At 39.6% G+C, this 21,924-nt stretch overlaps 1 protein-coding gene across 1 annotated transcript in view; it reads right to left on the reverse strand.

Annotated features, from left to right (window-relative positions):
- The window catches only part of ADAM17 (ADAM metallopeptidase domain 17), a 55,788-nt gene extending 41,682 nt beyond the window's left edge, over nt 1-14,106 (reverse strand). Inside the window, exon 1 of the mRNA XM_027850326.1 lies at nt 13,887-14,106. Within this exon, the coding sequence (XP_027706127.1) occupies nt 13,887-13,983 (97 nt within the window). The 5' untranslated portion in view covers nt 13,984-14,106. The remainder of the gene's footprint in view (nt 1-13,886) is intronic.
- Between the last annotated feature and the right edge of the window lie 7,818 nt (nt 14,107-21,924).

Below are 21,924 nucleotides of genomic sequence, written 5' to 3' on the forward strand. Positions count from 1 at the left end.
TCAGTTCAACTCTGAGTCACTATTTCCTCATTTGTAAAATTACCCAAATGGTCTTTTAAAAATCCATTCCAGTTCCAAATACTATGATACTACAACATAAAAGCTCATCTAAACTACTCCAAACTCCTCATTTTAATGAAGTAACTGAATCTGAAAGGGGCTAAGTGACTTATTCAAGGTTAACAGATAGTAAATAGGAAGCCAGGATTCAAGCCCAGGTCTTTTAACTCCAAATGCATAGCTCTTTCTACTACACTCTGCAATTGATTCTGCCTCCATATCTCTTACATTCACACCCTTTGGCCATCACGCAAGCAACCAGGTTATAGGAAGAGTCCCCTAATAGAGCTTTCCAATCCCACTTACTCTCCTTTCTAATCTTCTACACAAAGATTTAGTCATGTTACTTCTCTGTTCAAATGTCCTTTTCCTAGTATACTATACCACCTATAATAGAGATTTTAAAGGACAGAAAAGTTTTGAAAAGTGTGTTATAAGACCTGGACATCAAGAACTAAAACAATTTAAGAGATAGAAGGAAGGGAATGAAGACAAGGGAGATCAGTCAGGAGGCTGCTACAATAATCTCAGCAAGAAGAAGGGCCTGTTCTGAGGTAGTGTCTCCTTTAGGGGTAACTGACTGATAGAAACCCTGACAAGAAATCAGAAGAAATCCTGTTCATTACTGAGGAAGTAGTGGACAGAATGGAAGTAAGATGATCTTTTATTGAACATAAGAACAGTGAGGAAGCCAGTATAGTTTTAAATTGACTACAGATTACCTTCCTTCTTTGAACTCTTAAAAGTAGCCTGTACCTTTCTTATGTCACTTACCAACTTCTACTTCATAATTGTTTTCTCTTGCCAACTACAATACAGGCTGCCCAACAGCAGAAACCAAGTTTTATTCGTCATTGGATCACCCCCTCACCTGCCTGTAGCACCTAATATAATGCCTTCCATATAATAGATATAAATGTTTGTTGAATGAGTGAATGACTTGGAGCCTAATCATGTCATCTTAGAAGTACTGAATTAGACAGATGGTCAATGACTTGAAAAAAGATAGTTTTAAACAGTATGTTTGAAGATGATATTTTTCAGTGGAAGTTTCTAACAAAGATAAGATTTTTTACACTAAGAGTGAATTTCCTTCACTAAGGTACTGCTCCTTTGCCTCATCGTGATATGAAGGTGACCTTTGGTTCTCTAAGGACATGCAGATTAGAGTTGGCAGGTCCTACCAAAACGAAAAGGATTAAATTAAGAACCTAGTGTATCTGCTATCCAAAGATTAGCCTAGCTAAATTTGGAGAGCTTTAACACGTGGATGGCCCAAAGGTGATGAATTTTTGGCTACAGCAACCCTGGAAAATCATCTACTAAGTAATAGAGGGGTGGTGATCTGCCTCAGTGGATTGAATAATCATACCAACTGAAATTACAGAATATAGAATAGGTTTATATGCAATCAACACTCTGTTATCCATGTTAGCTTACCCAGAAGAAACTTTAAAGGCCAAGTTAACTTTTTTCCAACTATTATCCTTCTAAGTTCCTAGTAGTCAAGAGAACTAAAGTTAAATCATGACTGCAATGAACTACCTGAACAACTTCAGTTAAGTAATTTAAGCGCTTTGAGCCTTAGTTTCCTCACTATTAGGGAGTGATAAATTAATTTTGTTGTGTGTGTGTGTCTGTGTGTCTGTGAGTGTGAGACAGACAGACAGACAGATACTATGTGTGTATAAGGGAAGACCAGATGATTTCTAAGATTACTTCAAAGATTAAAATTCTACGACTGTGATTTGCGTTCAGGAAATGTCAGCTAATTTTGATATGGCGTAAGTAAAATATAATTGGATAAATAAATCTATTTCCAAAGCGTCACATGACCACATAATGCAAACTACTCAGCATTCAAAGCCCTATATAACCTAGGCTCCTTGTACCTCTCCAATCCTCTTACACTTTACTGTCTGACAAATACTCTTCAATCCAGTGACAGTGACCTCTATACTATTCTACCAACAACTCTCTTTCTCTGGCTGTCCTCCATACATGGAATGCCTTCTCTCTTCATATCTGCCTACTGGTTTCTTTTAAGTCCCAACCAAAATCTCAACTTCTACATGAAGGTTTTGCCACCCTCTCTTAATTCTAGTGTCTTCCCTCTGTTAATTATTTCCTATTTATCCTGTATATAGCTGGTTTGTATATATTTATTTGTCTGTTGTCTCCCTCATTAGACTGTGAGCTTCTTGAGGGCAGAGACTGTCTTTTGCCTCTTTTTGCATTCCCAGTACTTAGCACAGTGCCTAGGACAAAGCAGACACTTAATAAATGTTTGATGAGTCTTTCTTTAAGAATCATACATTTTGGGGCAGCTAGGTGGCGCAGTGGATACAGCAGCGGCCCTGAAGTCAGGAGGACCTGAGTTCAAATCCGATCTCAGACCAAACACTTGACACTTACTAGCTGTGTGACCCTGGGCAAGTCACTTAACCCCAATTGCCTATAAAAAAAAAAAAAGAAAGAAAACAAAAGAAAAAATAAAAAAAAAGAATCATACATTTTTCTGGAATATCTATATCATCAACAGGTGAGTTTAACGTGGACATGGAAATACATAAAAAGAGCAGTTTATCCTACCCAAGAGTACCACAAATAAAATGTACATGTGATCTGTGAAGAGTGGGAGGAAATTAGTCATAGGTTAAGACTTCTTTTAAAAATTTTAACAGAGATTAGTTTATCAGACTACCTAGCTGTCACACTGAAAAAGCAGAAACAGGATCCCAAGAGACAAAATCTAAGAGCTGGAAAGGACATCAGACAGAGGCCCTCTAATCTAACCTATGAATCACAATCTATAATCTAACCAAGAATCCCCTCTCCAACACCTTCAACAGGTCACCTAGCCTCTGTTTAAAAATATCCAGTAAGGAAGAACCCCCTATGTACTTCTTGAGGCAGATCACTCTACTCTGAGATAGTTATAATTAGGAAGTTATTCCTTACACTAAGCTAAAAATTGCTTTTTTCTTTTCTAGTTTCTCCAACCAACTACCCACTCCCAGATGTCAAACTGTACAAATCAAAAGGCTCTTCTACATAACAGTCCTTCAAACATTTAGCCCCTAAATCTTTTTTTGAAAAAGAGAAAAAAAAAACCTGAAAAGGTTTTAGAAACATCCCCAATTCCTTTGGCCAATAGCTATGATAATAATATATGATATAATAATATGATGCAATAATAGGCATGATGGAGACTTTTCAACAATCCAGATGTGGAATAGGCCACAGGACAAGCTATTTCTTATTTAGAGGAAAGAAGGGTAGGGGGAGAAACCAAGGGTAAAAGTCAGAAGTATGAGAGAGCTCCTATAATCAGGGTCTGAAGCAGACAGAAAACAATGAGAGGCAAAGACAGACCTAAAAAATAGAGTAGTGACACCAAAGGAAAAATTTTTAACACTAGACTGGCCATACATAACTGCCCAAGTACAATTACCTCCAATTCACACTGAACTTTTTTTCAATAGACCCCAGGCAAGTCATTCTATTTGTCTCAATTTCCTGAACTGTAAAATGATGATTGATAATAACAGCACCTACCTCACAGGGTTGTTGTGAGGATCAAAAGAGTTAATATTTTGCAAAGGGCTTAGCCCAGTGCCTCACACATGAAATCTAGGCAGACCCTACAAGTCAGCTGTCATCCATTTCTCTTTGCATGTTCTGCAACATCAGAACATGTGTAGCATCCACTTCTGACAGCACAAAGCTATCTTCTGAGGCTATAGATGGGATCCTGTGGGTGATTTTGTCAGTGTATTTAATATTCCTAAGTTCCAGGAATGATAAAAATGAAAACCATTCATTTAGCATTTACTATGTGTCAGCATTGTACAAGTACAGGAGCTACAAATTCAAAGAAGAAAGCCCCACCCAAAAGGAATTTACATTCTAATAAGAATACACAACACATTTGGGAGAGTAGAATCATTGGGTTTCTGGGAGTTTCCTTAGAGTGGATTTGATCATAGTTCCAGGAGGGGTAAGTGAGAAGGGGAAATAAGGGTAAGCTTGAGAAGTCTGGGCAGCTAGTAAGTGAAAGTGGGTGAAGCCCAGGCAACCACCAATAAGCATAGGGAAGTCCCAGGGTGACACTTCTGGGCATGAAAGGGTAAAGTCCTCCAAGGTTTTGGGAAGGAATGGGAAAGATGATAGCTGGTGATGGCAAGATAACTGCTCAGTCAGAGTCTCACAGCCATTACATAAAAACTAAAGAGAACAATTTACAGACCTGGGTCTGGAATTTGACTCTGGTTTAGAGCAGGAATCATCTAAAAGAGATGGAGGACAAAAGGGTTTGACAATAAAGGTGGATAGGGCAGAGGAAAAGATGTCAGTAAATCCTAGCAGCTAGCAACTTAATCATAGTACCTAGTATTTTTAGTACAAAATCTTATCCTAAATAAATTTTAAGAATGCTATTCATTCTTCCCACTAATATGTATTCTACTGTGATGATACCATTCTTTTAGTCTACACACACACACTCTCTCTCACTCACTTTCCAATTTCGGTAATCTATTTACAATTTAAAGCTGAAAGGAATTTCATAAGTCAGCTTGAAGGTCCCATACTCTAGACAATGAAACTACAGTCCTAAGAAGCTAAGTGGGTGCTAAGTGCAAAGCTAGGTGAAGTGGATAGAGCACCGGCCCTGGAGTCTGGAGGACCCAAGTTCAAATTCGACCTCAGACACATGATACTCACTAGCTGTGTGACCCTGGGCAAGTCACTTAACCTCGATTACTCACCAAAAAAAAAACCCAGCTAAACGATTTGTTCAAAACTGATTTTCTCCAGCTGTATTTCAGATACTTTCCTACATCCCAATATAAGAAGATTGTTTTAATCTGTTGTCAGGACAACAAAGAATAACCCATATTGCTCATAAGTTAAAATGCACTATACATGTATTATCTTATTTGATCCTCACAATAGCCTTGTGAAGCAGGTACTCTGTGTTGTTGCTGTTTATTTGATTCAATCATATTTTACTCTTCTATGATCCCACTTGGGGTTTTCTTGACAAAGATACTGGAGTGGTTTGCCATTTCCTTCTCCAGCTCATTTTTGAAAAATTAATTTATTTAATTTTTAGTTTTCAACATTCACTTCCATAAGATTTTGAGTTCCAAATTTTCTCCCTATCTCTCCCCTCCCCTCACCCCAAGACAGCATGCAATTTGATATAGGCTCTACATATATATTCACATTGAACCAATTTTCACATTAGTCACGTTGTAAAGAATTAGAATCAATGCGAGAAACCAAGAAAAAGAAGAAACAAAAAGAAAAAAGAGAAAGCAAATAATATGCTTTGATCTGCATTCAGACTCCATAGTTCTTTTGCTGAATGTGGACAGCATTTTCCATCATGAGTCTTTCAGAATTATCTTGGATCCTTGCACTGCTAAGAAGAGATGAGTCTATCAAAGTTAGTCCTTGAACAATGTGGCTGTTACTGTGTACCATGTTCTTCTGGTTCTGCTCACTTCTCTCATTAGTTTATTCAAGTCTTTCCAGGTTTTTCTGAAGTCTGCCAGTTCATCATTTCTTATAGCACAACAGTATTCCATTATATTTATATACCACAACTTGTTCAGTCATTTCCTAACTGATGGGCATCCCCTCAATTTCCAATTTTTTGCCACCATAAAAAGAGCTACTATACATATTTTTGTACATGTGGGCCCCTTTCCCATTTGTATGATCTCTTTGGGATACAGACCTAGCAATGGTATTGCTGGGTCAAAGGGTATGCACATTTTTATAGCCCTTTGGGCATAGTTCATAATTGCTCTCCAGAAATGTTCTCCAGCTCATTTTTACAGATGAGGAACTGAGGCAAACAGGGTGGTGAAGTGACTTGCCCAGTGTCACACAGCTAGTAAGCATCTCAGGCCAGATTTGAACTCAGGAAGATGAGTCTTTATGCCTTCAGGCCCAGCACTCTAACCACTGCACCAGCTAGCTGATCTAACATATGTGTTACAACCCAATTTTATAAATGAGAAAGTTTGAGCTCTGGTTAAGTGAGTTAGTGCCATTAGCAGGTCACACTGATAAGTGGCATCACTGGAGAACTCAAGGTCAATGATCTTTCCACTACAACACACTGCCTCCCCAAAGCATGTCTAGGTGAGTTTTCAGTTTTGTGATGCTGACATGCATCTTTGGCTCCTGAGCTGCCCTGGTACAAGTTATTACAAGACCGAAGTATCATTCAAGATTACAATCAGTGCTACTGACATAAATTTATTCATGATATCACAGTTCTATCAATGAAAGTTCACCCCACTTATCCAATCAGTTGCCAAAACCTCTAAATTCTTTCTCCACAACATTTCTCATACGTCCTCCCTCTCTCCAATCACACAGCCAGCATCCTAGTCTAGGCTCATCACTTTTTGCCTGGACTACTGCAATTGTTTTCTCCATGTTTCTTCCCATTTCAATCCAACTATCACGCAACTGCCAAAGTATTTTCCTAAATTGTAGGTTGGCCCCACTCAATAAATCCCAATGGCTCCCTATTACCTCCAGAATCAACTATGAACTCCTTTGTTTGGCACTTAAAACTTTTTACTCTTTGGCCTTCCTAGCTTCCCTGTTTTCTTATACCCTACCACCCTCTTCATACTCTGCCATCCATGGGTACTAGCCTACTACTTCCTGTTCACTGAATACAAACTCTCCATTTCCTTTTCTGTGCCTTTGTATTGGCTGTCCCCCAAGCATGAAATATTCTCCCTTTTCATCATGACCTCTTAAAACCTCTGGCTTCCTTCAAGACCCAGTTCAAGTACCACTTTCTATAGGAGGCCTTTCCCTGTTCCCTTAACTTCCTAGGGCCTTCCCTTCTAAGCAACTTTGTTATTTACTTTTTATCTATATTATATATACAAACATATTTTATATATACATATATGTACATATACATCTACACATGCTGCCACCCTATTTAGAATATAAATTCCTTAAGGGGAGGTGCTGTTTTTGTTTTTTTGTTTTTTTTTAAATCACCAGCATTTAGCACAGTGTCTGACACACACAATAAGTGATTACTAAACATTTTATGATTGATAAGAATATCTTAGCTACCAATAAAAGAAGTATGAAGTAAAAATAGATGTTATGAATAACTTAAAAGCAAGAATTAACATGTAGGGGATCTACCAGCTGATAACTGAAATCTAGTCAAGTAAAATTTCAAAATACACATTTCTAATGCACAAATTTTCATCCTTAATTTGTGAATTACACTTTTCTTCCTCTCATTATGTCTTTTTTTTCCCCAACGCAAAATGTAGGAAAAAACAATAGGAAATCACAAAGTGAAGTTCATATACTCCAGCCACACCTTTAACAAGATATCATGACTAGGTCTGTATGACTCACAATTTTCCTAAATTATGCAATTCATTACAATTCAGTTGAATTAAACTTGGATGGAGATTCCATCCAACTCTATGGTTCTATTTATGAGTTTTTGTATCATGAAAACTACTGTCAATTCTGCAATGATTAATCAATATGCACTACTTTGCATATGTTAGTATGTAGTACACAAATAGACAAAAATACACAAATATGATAAATAAAGTTCTTTAAATACTGAAAAATAATGGGTCCTGAAACACTTCAAATCTATGTCACTCTGAAAGGAACAGATAACACACTGTATACTGAGCTAACCAAAAGAACAAAAAAATCCACAGGATTTACATTCTTAGTGTACAATCTGACAGTATGTTGATAATATGCCCAGATCATGAAAAGATAAACATTACCATTCGTTCAATATTTTATAAATTGTCCTAGAGTATTTATATATTGTTCTACACAGATTCTTCCCTACAATAAAATCTGGCCACCCAGGACTTGACATATTAGTATCTGACTTAGGGGCCAGCCTGAAAATTGAAGTACCAATCTAAAACTTTAGCTTTCAAGAAGAAAAAAACGAAAATAAGAAAGGGTGGGAAAGGGAGAAGAGGCAACATGTTAGTAGATGGCATGGATTCCTAATACCTGACCAGGGTATTTACTGCACTTCCAAGATCGCACCAACCTTATCCATATATGTGCTATATTCCTGATTATAGTATGTTTTGGGGGTTTTTTGGCTACGTAATGGGGTTCAGTGACTTGCCCAGGTCACACAGCTAGTGGGTGTTATGTGTCTGAACTCAGGTCCTCCTGACTCCAGGGCCAGTGGTCTATTCACTTCACCACCTTGCCGTCCCTTTCCTGATTATAATGAAAGCTTGATAGCAAGCTACAACTGGAATTTTTGTTGTTGTTCAGTCATGCCCAACTCTTCATGACCCCATTTGGGGTTTTCTTAGCAGAGATAATGGAATGGTGTGCCACTTCCTTCTCCAGCTCATTTTACAGAAGAGGAAACAGAAGAGGCAGACAGCATTAAGTGACTTGCCCAGAGTCACACAGCTAGTAAAGGAATGCGGCCAGATTTGAACTCAGGAAGATGAGTCTTCCTGACTCTAGGCCCAGAACTCTATCCACTGTGCCACCTAGTTGTCCAGTTCCTAGGATAGTGTCTTCTAAATAATAAATGCTTAATAAAGTTTCCTTGAATTGGACTAAACAGACATGTCACCCCTTCTTAAGTCCCCTTCTCTGGAAAGAACGGAGACCAGGCCTTAGCTACAGGAAAGTTACACCTGGGATGTCAAAAGGAGCCAAAGAAGCCTCCAGAAACATTCCAACAGAGATAGTGCAGTCCAGTGATTTGGCCTTTTCAAGTTAGAGATAAAGCACACCAAAAAGTGGGGGTGGGGGAGTGGGGAAACAAGATTTGGGAGGGAACAAAACTGAAAACCTGAAGAGCAGATAGGCTCAAATACAGCCTCCATTAGAATCAGCAAAGGGAAATGCCTCAAGGCAAATGCTTTAGTATAGCAACGCCGACCTCCCTCCCCAGTGAGAAAAAAAGGAGGCAATTTTTTGTTCAGCCCAGTTTTTTTTGTTTTGTTTCATTTTCAGTCATGTCTGACTCTTCATGACCCCATTTGGGGTTTTCTTGACAAAGACGCTGGAGTGATGTGCCACTTCCTTCTCCAGCTCATTTTACAGATGAGAAAACAGGATGAAGTGACTTACCCAGTGTCACACACCTAAGTGTCTGAGGTTGGATTTAAACTCCAAGCCTAGCACTCTATTCACTTCACCACCTATCTGCCCCAAAGAAGCAATTAAGTTTTATCACATATGCATTAAAGATCTCAAGCAGGACTCAAAGGATATGGGGGATGAAATAAATTCCCCCCAAGGCCAATCCTGTTTGAGAACATTAACAAATGTTTGATATAACTATATTTAAAAAACTAGAAAAACACATATGTATATATTTAAGAACAAAAGTGCAACAAAATAACAAAGATAAAGGGAAGCAGAAATGAGAGAATACTTTGTGGGCATCACAAATAGTGTTGTATCCTAATCTAGGAAAGGTTTGAAGCAGGAAGAGAAAAAAGAGCAGGGAAATTTAAACCACTGAAAAATGTATAAAGATATTTTTAGGAATTATGTTTATTTAGTGTTCTGTGTGTTTAAGTGCATGTATAAAGACTGAGACTGGACTAATTCTATCAATCAATCAACAAATACTTATGAAGTACTTACTTTATGCCAGGCTGGGTGACAAAGTGGATAGAGTAAAGGCCTGGAGTCAGGCCTCATCTTACTGAGTTCAAATACAGCCTCAGATATTTACTAGCTGTGTGAGCCTGGGCAGGTCACTGAATCCTATTTGCCTCAGTTTCCTCATCTGTAAAATGACCTTGAGAAGTAAATGGCACACCACTCCAGTGTCTTTACCAAGAAAACCTCAAATGGGGTCACGAAGAGTCAGACACAACTGAACAACAACAAAAAATAAGCTATGTGTGTTAGGCTATTCAAATACAAAGAATAGAAAGCTCACTCTCATGAATTTATATTCTAATGGAGACAACAAGCAGATATAAAACATACACAAAGTAAATATATGCAAATGTATAAAAATGGTAAAATACAAGGTAGATTGATCAGGAAAGGCTTCAAGCAGAGGATGGTGACAGAGTTACATCTTAAAAGAAGAGAGGGACTCCATGAATGTGGAGGAAAGAAGGGGTACATTCCAGGTCTAGGAACACCAATCACAAAGGAAAACTGAGATGGGAAGTGTAATACTGTTGTGGGAAAAGAAGGTCTGTGTGGTTGTATCACAGAATGCAGGAAGGGGAATAACATCCAAAAAAGCTTGGAAAGAGATTTGAGCCAAGTTGTGTAGAGCTTTAAAAGCTAAACAGAGGAGTTTACATTTTATTCTGAAAGTAACAGGGAGTCACCAAAGTTGGTTGAGTAGGAGTCACATGGTCAGATCTGCACTTTAAGCAAAATTGCTTTGGAGCACTGTGTATAACAGACTGGACTAGGGAAAGACTTGAGACATTTAGGAAACTATGACAATAATCTAGGTAGGCTAGGAGTGAATTAGGGCCTAAACTAAGGTGGTAGCTCTGTGAGTTGACAGAAAGGAATAGAATGAGAAAGATGTTGTGAAGTTAGAAATTGCAAGATTTGGCAAATGACTGGATGGAGTGATAGGATTCCAGCATGATGCTGAGATTACAAATCTGAAACACTGAAAGGAGAGGGGTGACTTCAATAGAAATAGAAGTTTGAAAGAGGCAAATTTTTAGGGGGAAAGAGAATGAGTTCAGTTTTAGACATGCTGAATATCAGATGTCTCTAGAAAAAGTTTAAAATCAGGAACTGATGATGCAAGATTCAAAAACGGGGAAAAAGTGATATTTACCTTTATATCTATATCACAGGTTGTTATAGATAGGGGAGTATTTTACACATAGATGAAAGTTCAAACCATGAGTAAAGTTTTTGTAAACTGAAGTGGATTATACTCCTTACTGATAATACATTGAGGTGATGATTTATTTCATTGAAATATATTCCCTTCAGAGGGGACAACTAAGTGGCACAGTGAATAGAGTACCAGGCCTGGAGTCAGGAAGATTCATCTTCCTGAGTTCAATCTGGCCTCAGATACTTACTAGCTGTGTGACACCGAGCAAGTCACTTCACCCTCTCTGCCTCAGTGTCCTCATCTGTACAATGAGCTGGAGGAGGAAATGGCAAACTACTCCAGCATCTTTGTCAAGAAAACCCCGAATGGGGTCACAAAGAGTCAGACACAAATGAAATGCCCGAACAACATTCCCTTCCAATGGGTAATAATAATAGCTAACATTTATATAACACTTTAAGGTTTGCAAAGCACTTTATGAATATTATTTTATCTTTATAACAACCGTAGAGGGTAAGTGTTTTTTTATTATACAGTCTCATTTTACAGATGAGGAAATTCAGGAAGAAGAGATTAAGTAATTTGCCCAGGGTTGCATAGCTAAGTAAGGGTCTGAAGCCAAATTTGAAATTCAGGTGTTGCTGACAAAAGAGCACACTACATTGCCTTAGTTATATTATTGTGATTGTTGCTGTTATTATTATCCTTCCCTCAGTAGATAACCAGTCTAAGTCCTCATGCCACTTCCTGTGTGTAGGTCACTACTGGAAATGGATTGTATAGTCTACTTGTGCCCTACACAGAGTTCAAATGAAAGAGTAATTTCTTATAGTGAGGCACTCCAGATATCACTGCCTGTGAATAAGTCCAAGAATATTACAGGGCCTCCTAAAAGACTGCTCAAATTTAGGCCAACAACCAACAGCAAAAATTATGTGGATGAAAACTTTCTAGATTATGGCAGGCATTTAGGCCAGTATGCTGAGTTATTATTCTATCAGAACATAAGTCAAATTCAATGTCTTGGCCTACCAATACCATATTAGTCTTACTGTAGAATAACAAGAAGTCAAAGAAATAGGGGGAAACGTATAGAACAAAAAAAAAATGTAGAATGAAACAGAATCCAAAGAATAATATATACTCTAACTACAATTATTTAAAAATAGTAAGAACATCAACAAATCTATAAAATACACAGAAAAGTTTAAAAAGCATCACAGAAACAAACAGGATAATTTGGTTACTCCATGTTAAAAAAACTATACATTTTTTTCATGGCTAAACAAAGTTTATTAATATATATGAGCTGTTCACAAGCCTTTTCCATTTTGATTATTTTTCCTACACTCTTATTATTTGTTTGAATACCTATTCCTAACAAGAAAATTAAAAATAAATTTATCTGTGCTCTGGGAAGGTTGGGGGGGGGGGGGAGATTGCACCAAAAATACTAAGTGCCGCAGGAAATCCAAGTGCTCCTTTCTCCAAATATCCCACAAAAAAGTAAAGTTTCTTCATGCTAGAAGCTCTATGGGACCAAGTGGTTAGGGCTAGGGCTCCCAGCATTTTCATGCTCATGGACTCATTCACTGTTCGTATCTAAGTTGGAAATGATCGTACTATATTCTGAATAAGAAAAAGGACAAAATAAAAAAAAACTGAAACCAAGATATAAAAAGACTTATATGTGCACCACAACATATACATACATATGTGTGTGTACATGTATATATATATATATATCTCACAGGGTATAGCTTCACACCACAAATGGAAAGACATTTAAGAGCTTTTTGATTAACTACAGGAGGTAAACGGTTAAATGTCCTGAAAGGTAAAGGAACCTGTTATAAATGTGTTTCTTCAGATTATCTAATACACTGTAGGATTCATACTAAACTGCCAACTACCAAAAAGCACTTTGTGGTTCACTTTATGAGCTTCCACCTTCAAAACACACCTCCTGTGGACATTCTAAATAGAAATTCACTTCTTCCAACTCTAAACTCACGATGCTAACCGCAGCGGTTCATTTCCTTCTTTAAAACCAAAACATCATGCATTCCTACTTGTTTGCTTAAAAGATAAGCACTCAAGAAGCCAAGTCGATCGAAACACTTAACAAGTCATTCAATCAAGAAATAAATGAATATCTAACACAAAATTGTCCTCTCTCTGACACTCCCAAACTGAAACAGACATCCGGCCACCCACTTCCCCAGTGAGAGAAGACAACCTGCTCCGCTCTTCAGCAGAGACAGAAAGACACCCCACCCTCACTTCCCAAATAGACACAGAAATAGACACGGCTCCTTCCCCTATCCCCCCAAACAGGGAGAACACATACTTTGACATCCCTCTTCAGAAAGGAATCCCATTCATACATTCCCCAGAGAAAAAGAAACTTCACCTTCAATCTAATTTCCAAACACAGTTAAACAAACACCCCGTGGGATGGAATCCCCCGCCGCATCCCATACTTAGAGCCTCCCCCACACACTCACCCAATAAAAGTTTATCCTTCTGTCCCCATTACTATTGTTGAGGCCGCTCTCCTGACTGCCCCCCAACACAGTCACAGATCCCCCTTAAACCCACCCTGTTATACACTCAGTGACCGACTCCCTCCATGTGACACCCCTTTAGACACGATGACCGACCGCTCTTACACAGACTCCCCCTCCTTAAATAGTGATAGACCTCTTTCTCAGACCCACCTTATACACACAACACCCCCGTGTTTGGTGACACACCCCACACCTTCATCCGGCGACAGACCCTCCCTCACACACGGTGACACACCTCCCTTACTCACACGGTAACAGATCCCCCTGTAAACACACAGTTAAGAGACAGCCACCACACACACAGAGGCAGACTCGCCAATACACAGACACAAACACACTGCCTCCCCACCCCCACCCCGGCCCGGCAGCCACCCTGCCCCGCAGGCTCCCCGACGGAGCCCGGCTCTCACCGTTCGGAGGACGAGAGTCGGGCCCGGGCTCGTCCGGGGGTCTCCACGCCAGCAGCGGGGGGAACCAGAGGGAGAGGACGAGGATGCATAACTTCATGTTGGCGGCCCCGAAAGCTCCTCCCTCTCTCTGGCCTGGGGCCTGGGGCTCGGCTCGTACCCGAGACCCGGCCCCAAGCTCCTCTCCCGCCTCCCTGCCACCCCCTCTAGCCGCTCGCTCGCCGGCCCCCGGAAGTCAGAGGTGAAAGACGACTTCCAGCGAGGCCCGCGCGCTCCGCTCCCCCAGTTCCGCCCCGCGGCTCGCCGCCACCCACACCCGGAACTCCGGCCCGGGGTGCGGCATGCCGGGAACGACGGGTGAGATCCCGCCCACCGAGCCGAGCGCCCAAACGCCGCCGTCGCCATCTTGTGACGTATAGGGCTGGTACCGCCTCCTGGGGGCGGGGTCTGGCGCCCTGACTCGACCCTGACTGTGCCCCGGGTTAAGCCGTAGTTCCCGGGGCTTTGCCCGGGGGTGGCAGGTGTGTTTGAGGGCTCTCTCCGGCGACACACCTTCCTTGTTGGAATCCTCGAGGAGCCACCCAACTATCCATAATAATCCCAGCTGGGCTCTTGAAGCTTCTCCTTTACAAAGTGCTCAACGTCTTTTGTTTGCTTAGATTCTTAAAACCCAGGGAGGTCTGCAGGTTCCTTAGGCCCATTTTACAGAGGAGAAAACTGGGACTCTGAGAGGTAAAGGTGTAAGGGAAAGAATGCTGGACTTGAAGCCAAAAGACCCGAATTCAAGTTCTATCCTCCGACGAGCCAAGTCAGCTAGCATTTATTTTTTTTATTTTTTATTTTTGCTTAGGCACTTGGGGTTAAGTTACTTGCCCAGGGTCACACAGCTAGCAGCTAGCATTTATTAAGTGTTTACTGTGTTCCCAAGCATTGTGCTAAATGATGGAGATATAAAAAATGGCCAAAGAAAAAAAATCAAATGTGCCCACAGTGGCTGTCTGGGGTGAGTCTCAATTTTCTCATTTTCTCAAATGAGAGTTGGACTAGGTCACACATCTTAAGAGTCTGCGATCACAGCTGTAAAGAAAGAGGTCGTGTAAATCTTTAATGTGTTAGGCATTGTTAATAGGAATTATTTATCCCTGAGACCTGAGGCTCTAGAGTTCTTATCAAATCCTGGTATTCTGTAGTATTCCTCTTCCTGAGCTTCTTTTATGGGAGAAATATCTCCTTTTTGAGTTCGTGTGGGAGATGTCTGCTACAGAAGTAAATCTACCACAATGCAGAAATTACAGAAGTAAAAACCTAGGTTTTATTATGCTTAAGCACAGGTTCAGGCCACGGGGAAAAAAATAAACCTGAACAAAAATTAAGATTCCAAAGAGACTTTTCATAAAATTATGTCAATGTGACAGAAAAATAATTCTTTTACATATTGCAATATCATACACTCTTTTAGGCTATAAAAGTTAAAAAAGACATAATCCCATGATTCCTTCAATGTCATAACAAAGTTAAACAGAGACATAATCTTCATACATACCCTAAGGAAACAAACATAGTTAAACAGATTCTATAGGTAAACTAAGTCAGGTTACAGATTGCATTACATTTAGAGGGTTCACAATGGCCTGATTGAGGGAGAAGGGGTTTACATGTTTCCAAGAGAACCAAGGAATGGGGAACAGTTGGGATTCTTCTTCAAATAACATGTCACTTTGACTCTCCTTTGCCTTCTATCTGAGGAATATCAAACAATCTGTCTTACCACTATTATTTCACAAGCCAGGTTTTGGTCAGGTGAGGTTAATATTAACAGAAGACAGGCTTCAGTTAACCAAAAGTTGCAGATGGAATGGCCTCAAGCCCTAACAACTGTTAGCTCTACTACAAATTCCACAAAGCCATTGTTGAACCAGGAAGAAGCTTTATTAACAGCCTGGGAAGGCTGGGCTTCCCACATGTGAGAGCACACAGGTCCAACGGGTGTTTTTATTATTCCAATTTTCCTCCTGTTTCCCCATTTGCTGGGTACGATAGAGGAATTTCCTCCAGTGAGTCTCCTGCCCTAATCTCCAACTCCCCACCATTCAGCCACCCTGGCCCTTATTTACCTTTACCCTTATTTGGGTATACCTACCCTTTTGCTTGGGATTCCAATATGTTAATCTATACCTAACCTCAGAACCAGTTATTAACTGGTTAGTCTATTCACCCACCAATTCTGCTTTATGGCTTCCTTTGTTCAACTTCCACCTAGCCTAAGATCGAAAACAACAAACAAAAAACTAGCTATTCCTCACATTCCCTCTTGGTTTAAGCTGACTCCGATGTTGTCACACAGGAGTCTATCCCCTGATAAGTGATATGTAGAAGCAACATCCCCAATCACATTTTCCACACAACAATAAAAGGAAACCCAAAATTCTCATAACAATTCTAAGGGTTGCCAAAATCAAAACTTTACCTGAAAAATAAGGGATCATAATAGTAGAGTAGAAAGAATGCAAGATGACCAAAGAACCTTGGCTCTTAATCCTGCCTCTAACACCATAGTAGCTCTGTAAACTTGGAGAAGTCATGTGACCTCCTTCCTCTATAAATTAAAAGTGCTAGGGCTAGATGACTTCAGTCCTTTTCAGCTCTACCTCTAATTAGCTTCTAATTTGTCCCTGTTTCCTATGAAAGTGAATGGGTAACCCTCCGTGAGATATTGCTGGATTTGGAATTAGGAGACCTGGGAATGGATCGCCCATCAGACATTTAATAACTATGATTATTGGCAAGTCACTTAACCTTTCAGATATTCAATTTTCTCTTCCGTAAAATGGAGATGATGATAATGTGATACTTGTACCTCATAAGCTTATGAGGAAAGTGCTCTCCAAAAAAGAAAGTACCATATAAATGTGAATTATTATCATTAACAATAAAAATCATCCAGCTTTAGGAGTAAAATACTGGGCAGGCCAGTCAAATACCAGCTAGCCCTATCACACTACCTAGTCTGATGTAAAAATGTCAACAAATTTTCATATGTACTAGCCCAACAGGTGGAGGAATGTAGGTAGATGACTTCAAGGAAATGATCCCGAAATATACTCCTTGCACTTTTAGCTTAAAGTTATAGTATATTCTGACAATGTTAGAACTTCTACTCAGAGGTGTCAAACTCACCCCCCTCAGGCAATAAGTATCCTTCAAAACTCCCCAGTGTGACTGAACCAGATTAAAATACAATTGGGAAATGTTTAACAAAATAAATAAAAATACAATACAACATAGATACTGTTAATTTGTGTTTTTCTAAGTCAGTATGCAGCCAGCAGGGATCCTTTCTATTTGACTTTGACCCCACTGCTCTTAATAAAATCAATCATTTAGCATGCATTTTGCTAATGTTGTGGTTTTTAAATTACTGTACCTTTGTTGAACTCTTACTCTAAAGTCCCTTTCGTCTCTAAATCTATTGTCTTAAACAATGGCAGTTTTTGTGGAGGAGGATGGTTTATAAATAAAGACAAGCTGGATTGATAACCATTCCATTGCCCATACCCTACCCCCATCCACCTTGCTGAAAGGTAGAATTATCACAACCATTTTGACTAACTATAATTCTAGGGCTAAATCATTATTCGTAAGGCAAAATGGGAAAAGGAAACTCCTAACTGACAAAACTGCTGAGTGTTTGGTTGACTTAGCCTAGGTTGGAAATTTCCCAGGAAGTTTTTATTTTCTAATATTTAGTACAATTTCATAGTGATATAGTTCAGTTAGTTCTTGTTTATGTCACTAAATTAAGCATTATAAAAGTAATACAGTATGAAAGGGATAGTCCTTAACTTCTGGGTTTGATAGCTTTTCCTCAATTATAATGTAGTATTATGTAATAAATAAAACAATAATATAAGAACTATCTAGTGCTTTGTTTGGCACTTGCTCCAATAAGTTATTCATAATATGGTTTAAATCAATGTTCATTTTGGTATGTCTCAGTAAGACCTCAGCCTCTTTTTCCAGCAGTTCTTATTCCCCACTAACGATTGAAATCATTAATGGTTGAAAACCATTGAAACCATAATGGCCCTTGGCTTAAGAGCAACCAAATCATTTTTGTTCATTTGTTCATTCATAAGAGAGAGGGTATAAAATTTGTTCATTTTATACAGTCATTAATGTACAGAGAATTAGCAATAATGACACTTGTATGGCACTAAGAATTACAAGAGGTAGGAAGTACAAATATTATGATCTCCATTTTACAAATGAAATTTAGGCAAAGTGGCTTGCCCTAGGTCACACAGCTGGTGAAGTCAGAGCCAAGATTTGAATTCCTAACTCCAGGTTCAATGTTTTCCAATATACTCTGCAGAGGAATAAGAAGTGGCTGTCGTGGAAAGAGAACTGAATTTGAAGACAGAAGCTGGATTTGAACCCAAGCTCTGCAGCTCACTACCCATGTAACTTTGAGCAAGTAGTGAGTGACTTGCTATTTAAGTATAAGTTTCCAGATGTGTAAAAATGATTGCTTAAGTGTTCTTCCAGTTCAAAAATCTAAGATCAACATCTGCAAAAAGGATAACATTCAAAGAGACTGGGATTTTCTACCTCCTCTGTACACCCAAGGTACAAAACCTGACACCGTCTATTACAATGTGAACTCTATTCATTTGAAAAATCCCTGAAGGATCCTAAATCTGGAGCTGGAAGAGGCCTCCTGAGCCAGCCATCTAGTTCATCCCCTTCCTTTTCCAGGTGAGGACCCCATGAGGTTGCAACTTATTCAAGGTAAACAGAAAAGTGTCAATTAACAAGCATTAACTTAAGTGCCTTCTATGAGCCAGGCACGTGTCAGGCACCGAGAACACAAATACAAAGAATCAAACAATCCCTGCTCTAAAGGTGTCTTACTTAGGTACTCATTTGTTCATTCATTCAGCAAGCCTGTTCCAAGTGCTGGGGATACAATGGTAAAAACCTGAAGCACTCTCTGCCCTCAAAGAGCTCACTTTCTTTTTGGCGGGAGGGGAGAGAACACATCAGAAAAATAAATACATAATATATACAAAATAATTTCTGGGAAAGAAGGCGCTAGTCAACTGGGGAATCAGGATAGGCTTCCAGTAGGAGGAGGCATTTAAGTTGAGCTCTGGGCATTTGAGGAAGCTCAGGATTCTGTGAGCAAAAGGTGCTAAGTAAGGAGGAAGAGCATTCCAGGCATAGAGAACAACAGCTTGAGCAAAAGCCCAAAGGCAGGAGATGAGATGTTGGGTATAGGGAATAGAAAGTAGCAAGTAGGCCACTTTGACCAGAGTGTTGTATTGGGAAGTGGATAGTGTGCGAAATAGCTTAAAGAGGCAAGTCTAGAGCCAGATTAGGAAGGGCCTTCAATGCAAAGCTGAAGACTGTATTTTGTCCTAATGGCAAGGGGTGTCCAGCAGTGTTTCCTGAGCAGGAAAGCTCCATGGTCAAACTGTACTTTAGGAGCATCAATCTGGTGCCTGATGGAAGATGGTTGGAGAGGGGCAAAACTAGAGGCAGGGAGACCATTTGGGAAGCTAGTGTAATAGTCTAGGCGAGAGGTGATGAGGGCCTGAGCTAGGGTGGTGGCTGTGTGAGTGGGAAGAAGAGAGCAGATGAAAAAGATATTGAGAAAGTAGAATCTACAAGGCTCAGCAACTGATTAGATCTGAGTGGTGAAGAGAGGAAAGAGTTGAAAGTGACTCATCGATTACAAACAGAGGTGACTGGAAGTGTAGGGGAGTCCTCAACAGAAACAGGGAAGTTAAAAAAAAAAGGGTGTAGGCTTAGGAAGAAACATAATGAGTACTATTTTGGAATGTTAAGTTTGAGATGACTATGAAACACTCATTTGGAGATATCCAATGGGTATGAGACTGTAGTTGAGAGAGACTAGTGCTGGATATCTAGTTCTGAGATGATATTGAACCCATGGGAGCTAATGAGATCACAGAGAGACAGAGACAAAGACACAAAGAGACAGAGAGAATGTGTATATAGAGAGATAAAAGAACCCAGGACAGAGTCCTAGGGTTCACATACAGGGCAGAACATGGATGATGATCCAGCAAAGGAAACTGAGAAGCCACAGCCAGATGAGGGTAAGGAGAACCAGGAAATAGAATGTCACAAAAATCTAGGAAGGAGAGAAGGTCTAGAAAGTGGGAGCGGTTGACAATAGTGTGAAATTCGAAAGGTCAATAAGAAGGAAGACAGAGAAATGTTCAGCAGACTTGGGAATAAAGAAATCATTTGTAATCTTGGAGAGAGCAGTTTAGTTGAAAAACTCTCAACTGAAGTATATAGATAACTTCAGTCAATGAATCTGTGATCTCATAAACACAAGTACTTCTTTTAATGGTACAGAGCATGAGCCATCTATGTTTTCTAATTCTGAGCCATTCTTATGCATGTCTTCTCATTAATCATCTGTGGAATATCTATTTAACATGCTAGAGGCCTTCCTCTAGGTTTTAACATTCCATGAGAACCAGTTCAGCCCTTGGATTGAATAATATTCTTAGTCTCACAACTTGCCTGGTCCCCTTCTTTTTTTCATGTTTTGAGATCAAATGATAACAGATAGACATCTTGCATGCTTCATTAGTATCCATCTAATGTCTATAGATGTAAAGAAAGGTCCCTAGTATACTGTAGATAGGTCCTATGGAGGAGTTATAGGATAACATGAAGAAATGGGGACTTAAGTCTTTGGGCTCTGTCCTGATTGGTGAGTGCTTCACATGACTCACTCTATCTATCTCTCCCTAACTACACTTCACTTTTATACCCCAGACATCTTCTTGCCCTGCTTCCTGTGCACCTCCCACTTTCTAGCTCTGGAACCATAATGAAATAGATACTGCCATTGCTACTGGAAAAGCCTGGTCATTCTACTCCCCAGTGATTCCACTCCTCATTTGTGGGAACTGAGTGAACCATACTGACTCCATCTTGTGACTCAATTCCGAATCTAGTTCAGTTTCCTTTCTTTTCAATTATGAGTCTAGTCCAATTTCTGTCTTGTAAGGAAATTTTATTCAATTATAGGAATTGTGAGAAAACTTTTTTGTATTGTTTGAACCTAGCCCTGCTTTGCTAGGAAACTGGACCACCTCTAGTGCTTAACTTAAGACCTAGGTTATGCTGACCAGAAATCCAGTCAGATCAGAAGATTGATGCAAGGAATTTTCTCACAGTAATTCATCTCAAGCAATTCATAGGTCTTATCTGAAAACTGGCCCCATACTGGTCAATCAGTTACTGTTTCCTTGTTCCTTTGATTGAATACAGACACTTGGGGGGGGGGGAATAGGACACCTCTTCTTCTGATTTCAGGGAATTGTTTGATCTCTCAACTTGGAAAACCCCTAATTTTTCCTCCATTTAGAAATCAGATTACCTAATCCTGTGTCCTGGTTTATATCTTGTTAAATGTTTTCTTTTAATGGAAAAAAAATGTCTCCCCCTGTAAATGGGGTCCAGTGCCAAGCTGAGAAGGCCTGGTCCCAACTTGTTATGCAGTTGGCATGCATTGCTTAATAAATAGATATGCTCAGAAGCTCGAACCTTTGTTTCCTCAGTTATTTCAGATTTTACCCTTCACATATATCTGAGACTTTCAAAACCATAACACCCCTCCTGTTACTATTCCTCTAAGTGTGTTACATCTCCCTTTTAGAATGAAAATTTCTTGAGGGAAAAGACTATCTTTTATATTTATATCCCCAGTACTTAGCACAGTACTTGGCACATAGTAGACACTTAATAAATGCTTTTTTCATTCTTTCTAGAGTCTCACACTTGATTAGAAGAGGTGATGCTGTTATAATCTGTGCAATTGAAGGGAAAGACTACAATGAAGAAATCAAAGTATTTTGAGTTTTTATCGTCAGAGTATTTTGCTCCATTTCTCACGTGCAGGTACTCTTGGTCTCTTTAAGCCAGCCCCCACTCCCCCACCCCCATGCATATCTCTTTTGTAAAAAGATCAGCTGCAATTTTGATTCTTTGAGGTGGT

Source organism: Vombatus ursinus, unplaced genomic scaffold, assembly GCF_900497805.2.
Source record: "Vombatus ursinus unplaced genomic scaffold, bare-nosed wombat genome assembly UNPS02009062.1, whole genome shotgun sequence".
NCBI lineage: Eukaryota > Metazoa > Chordata > Mammalia > Diprotodontia > Vombatidae > Vombatus > Vombatus ursinus.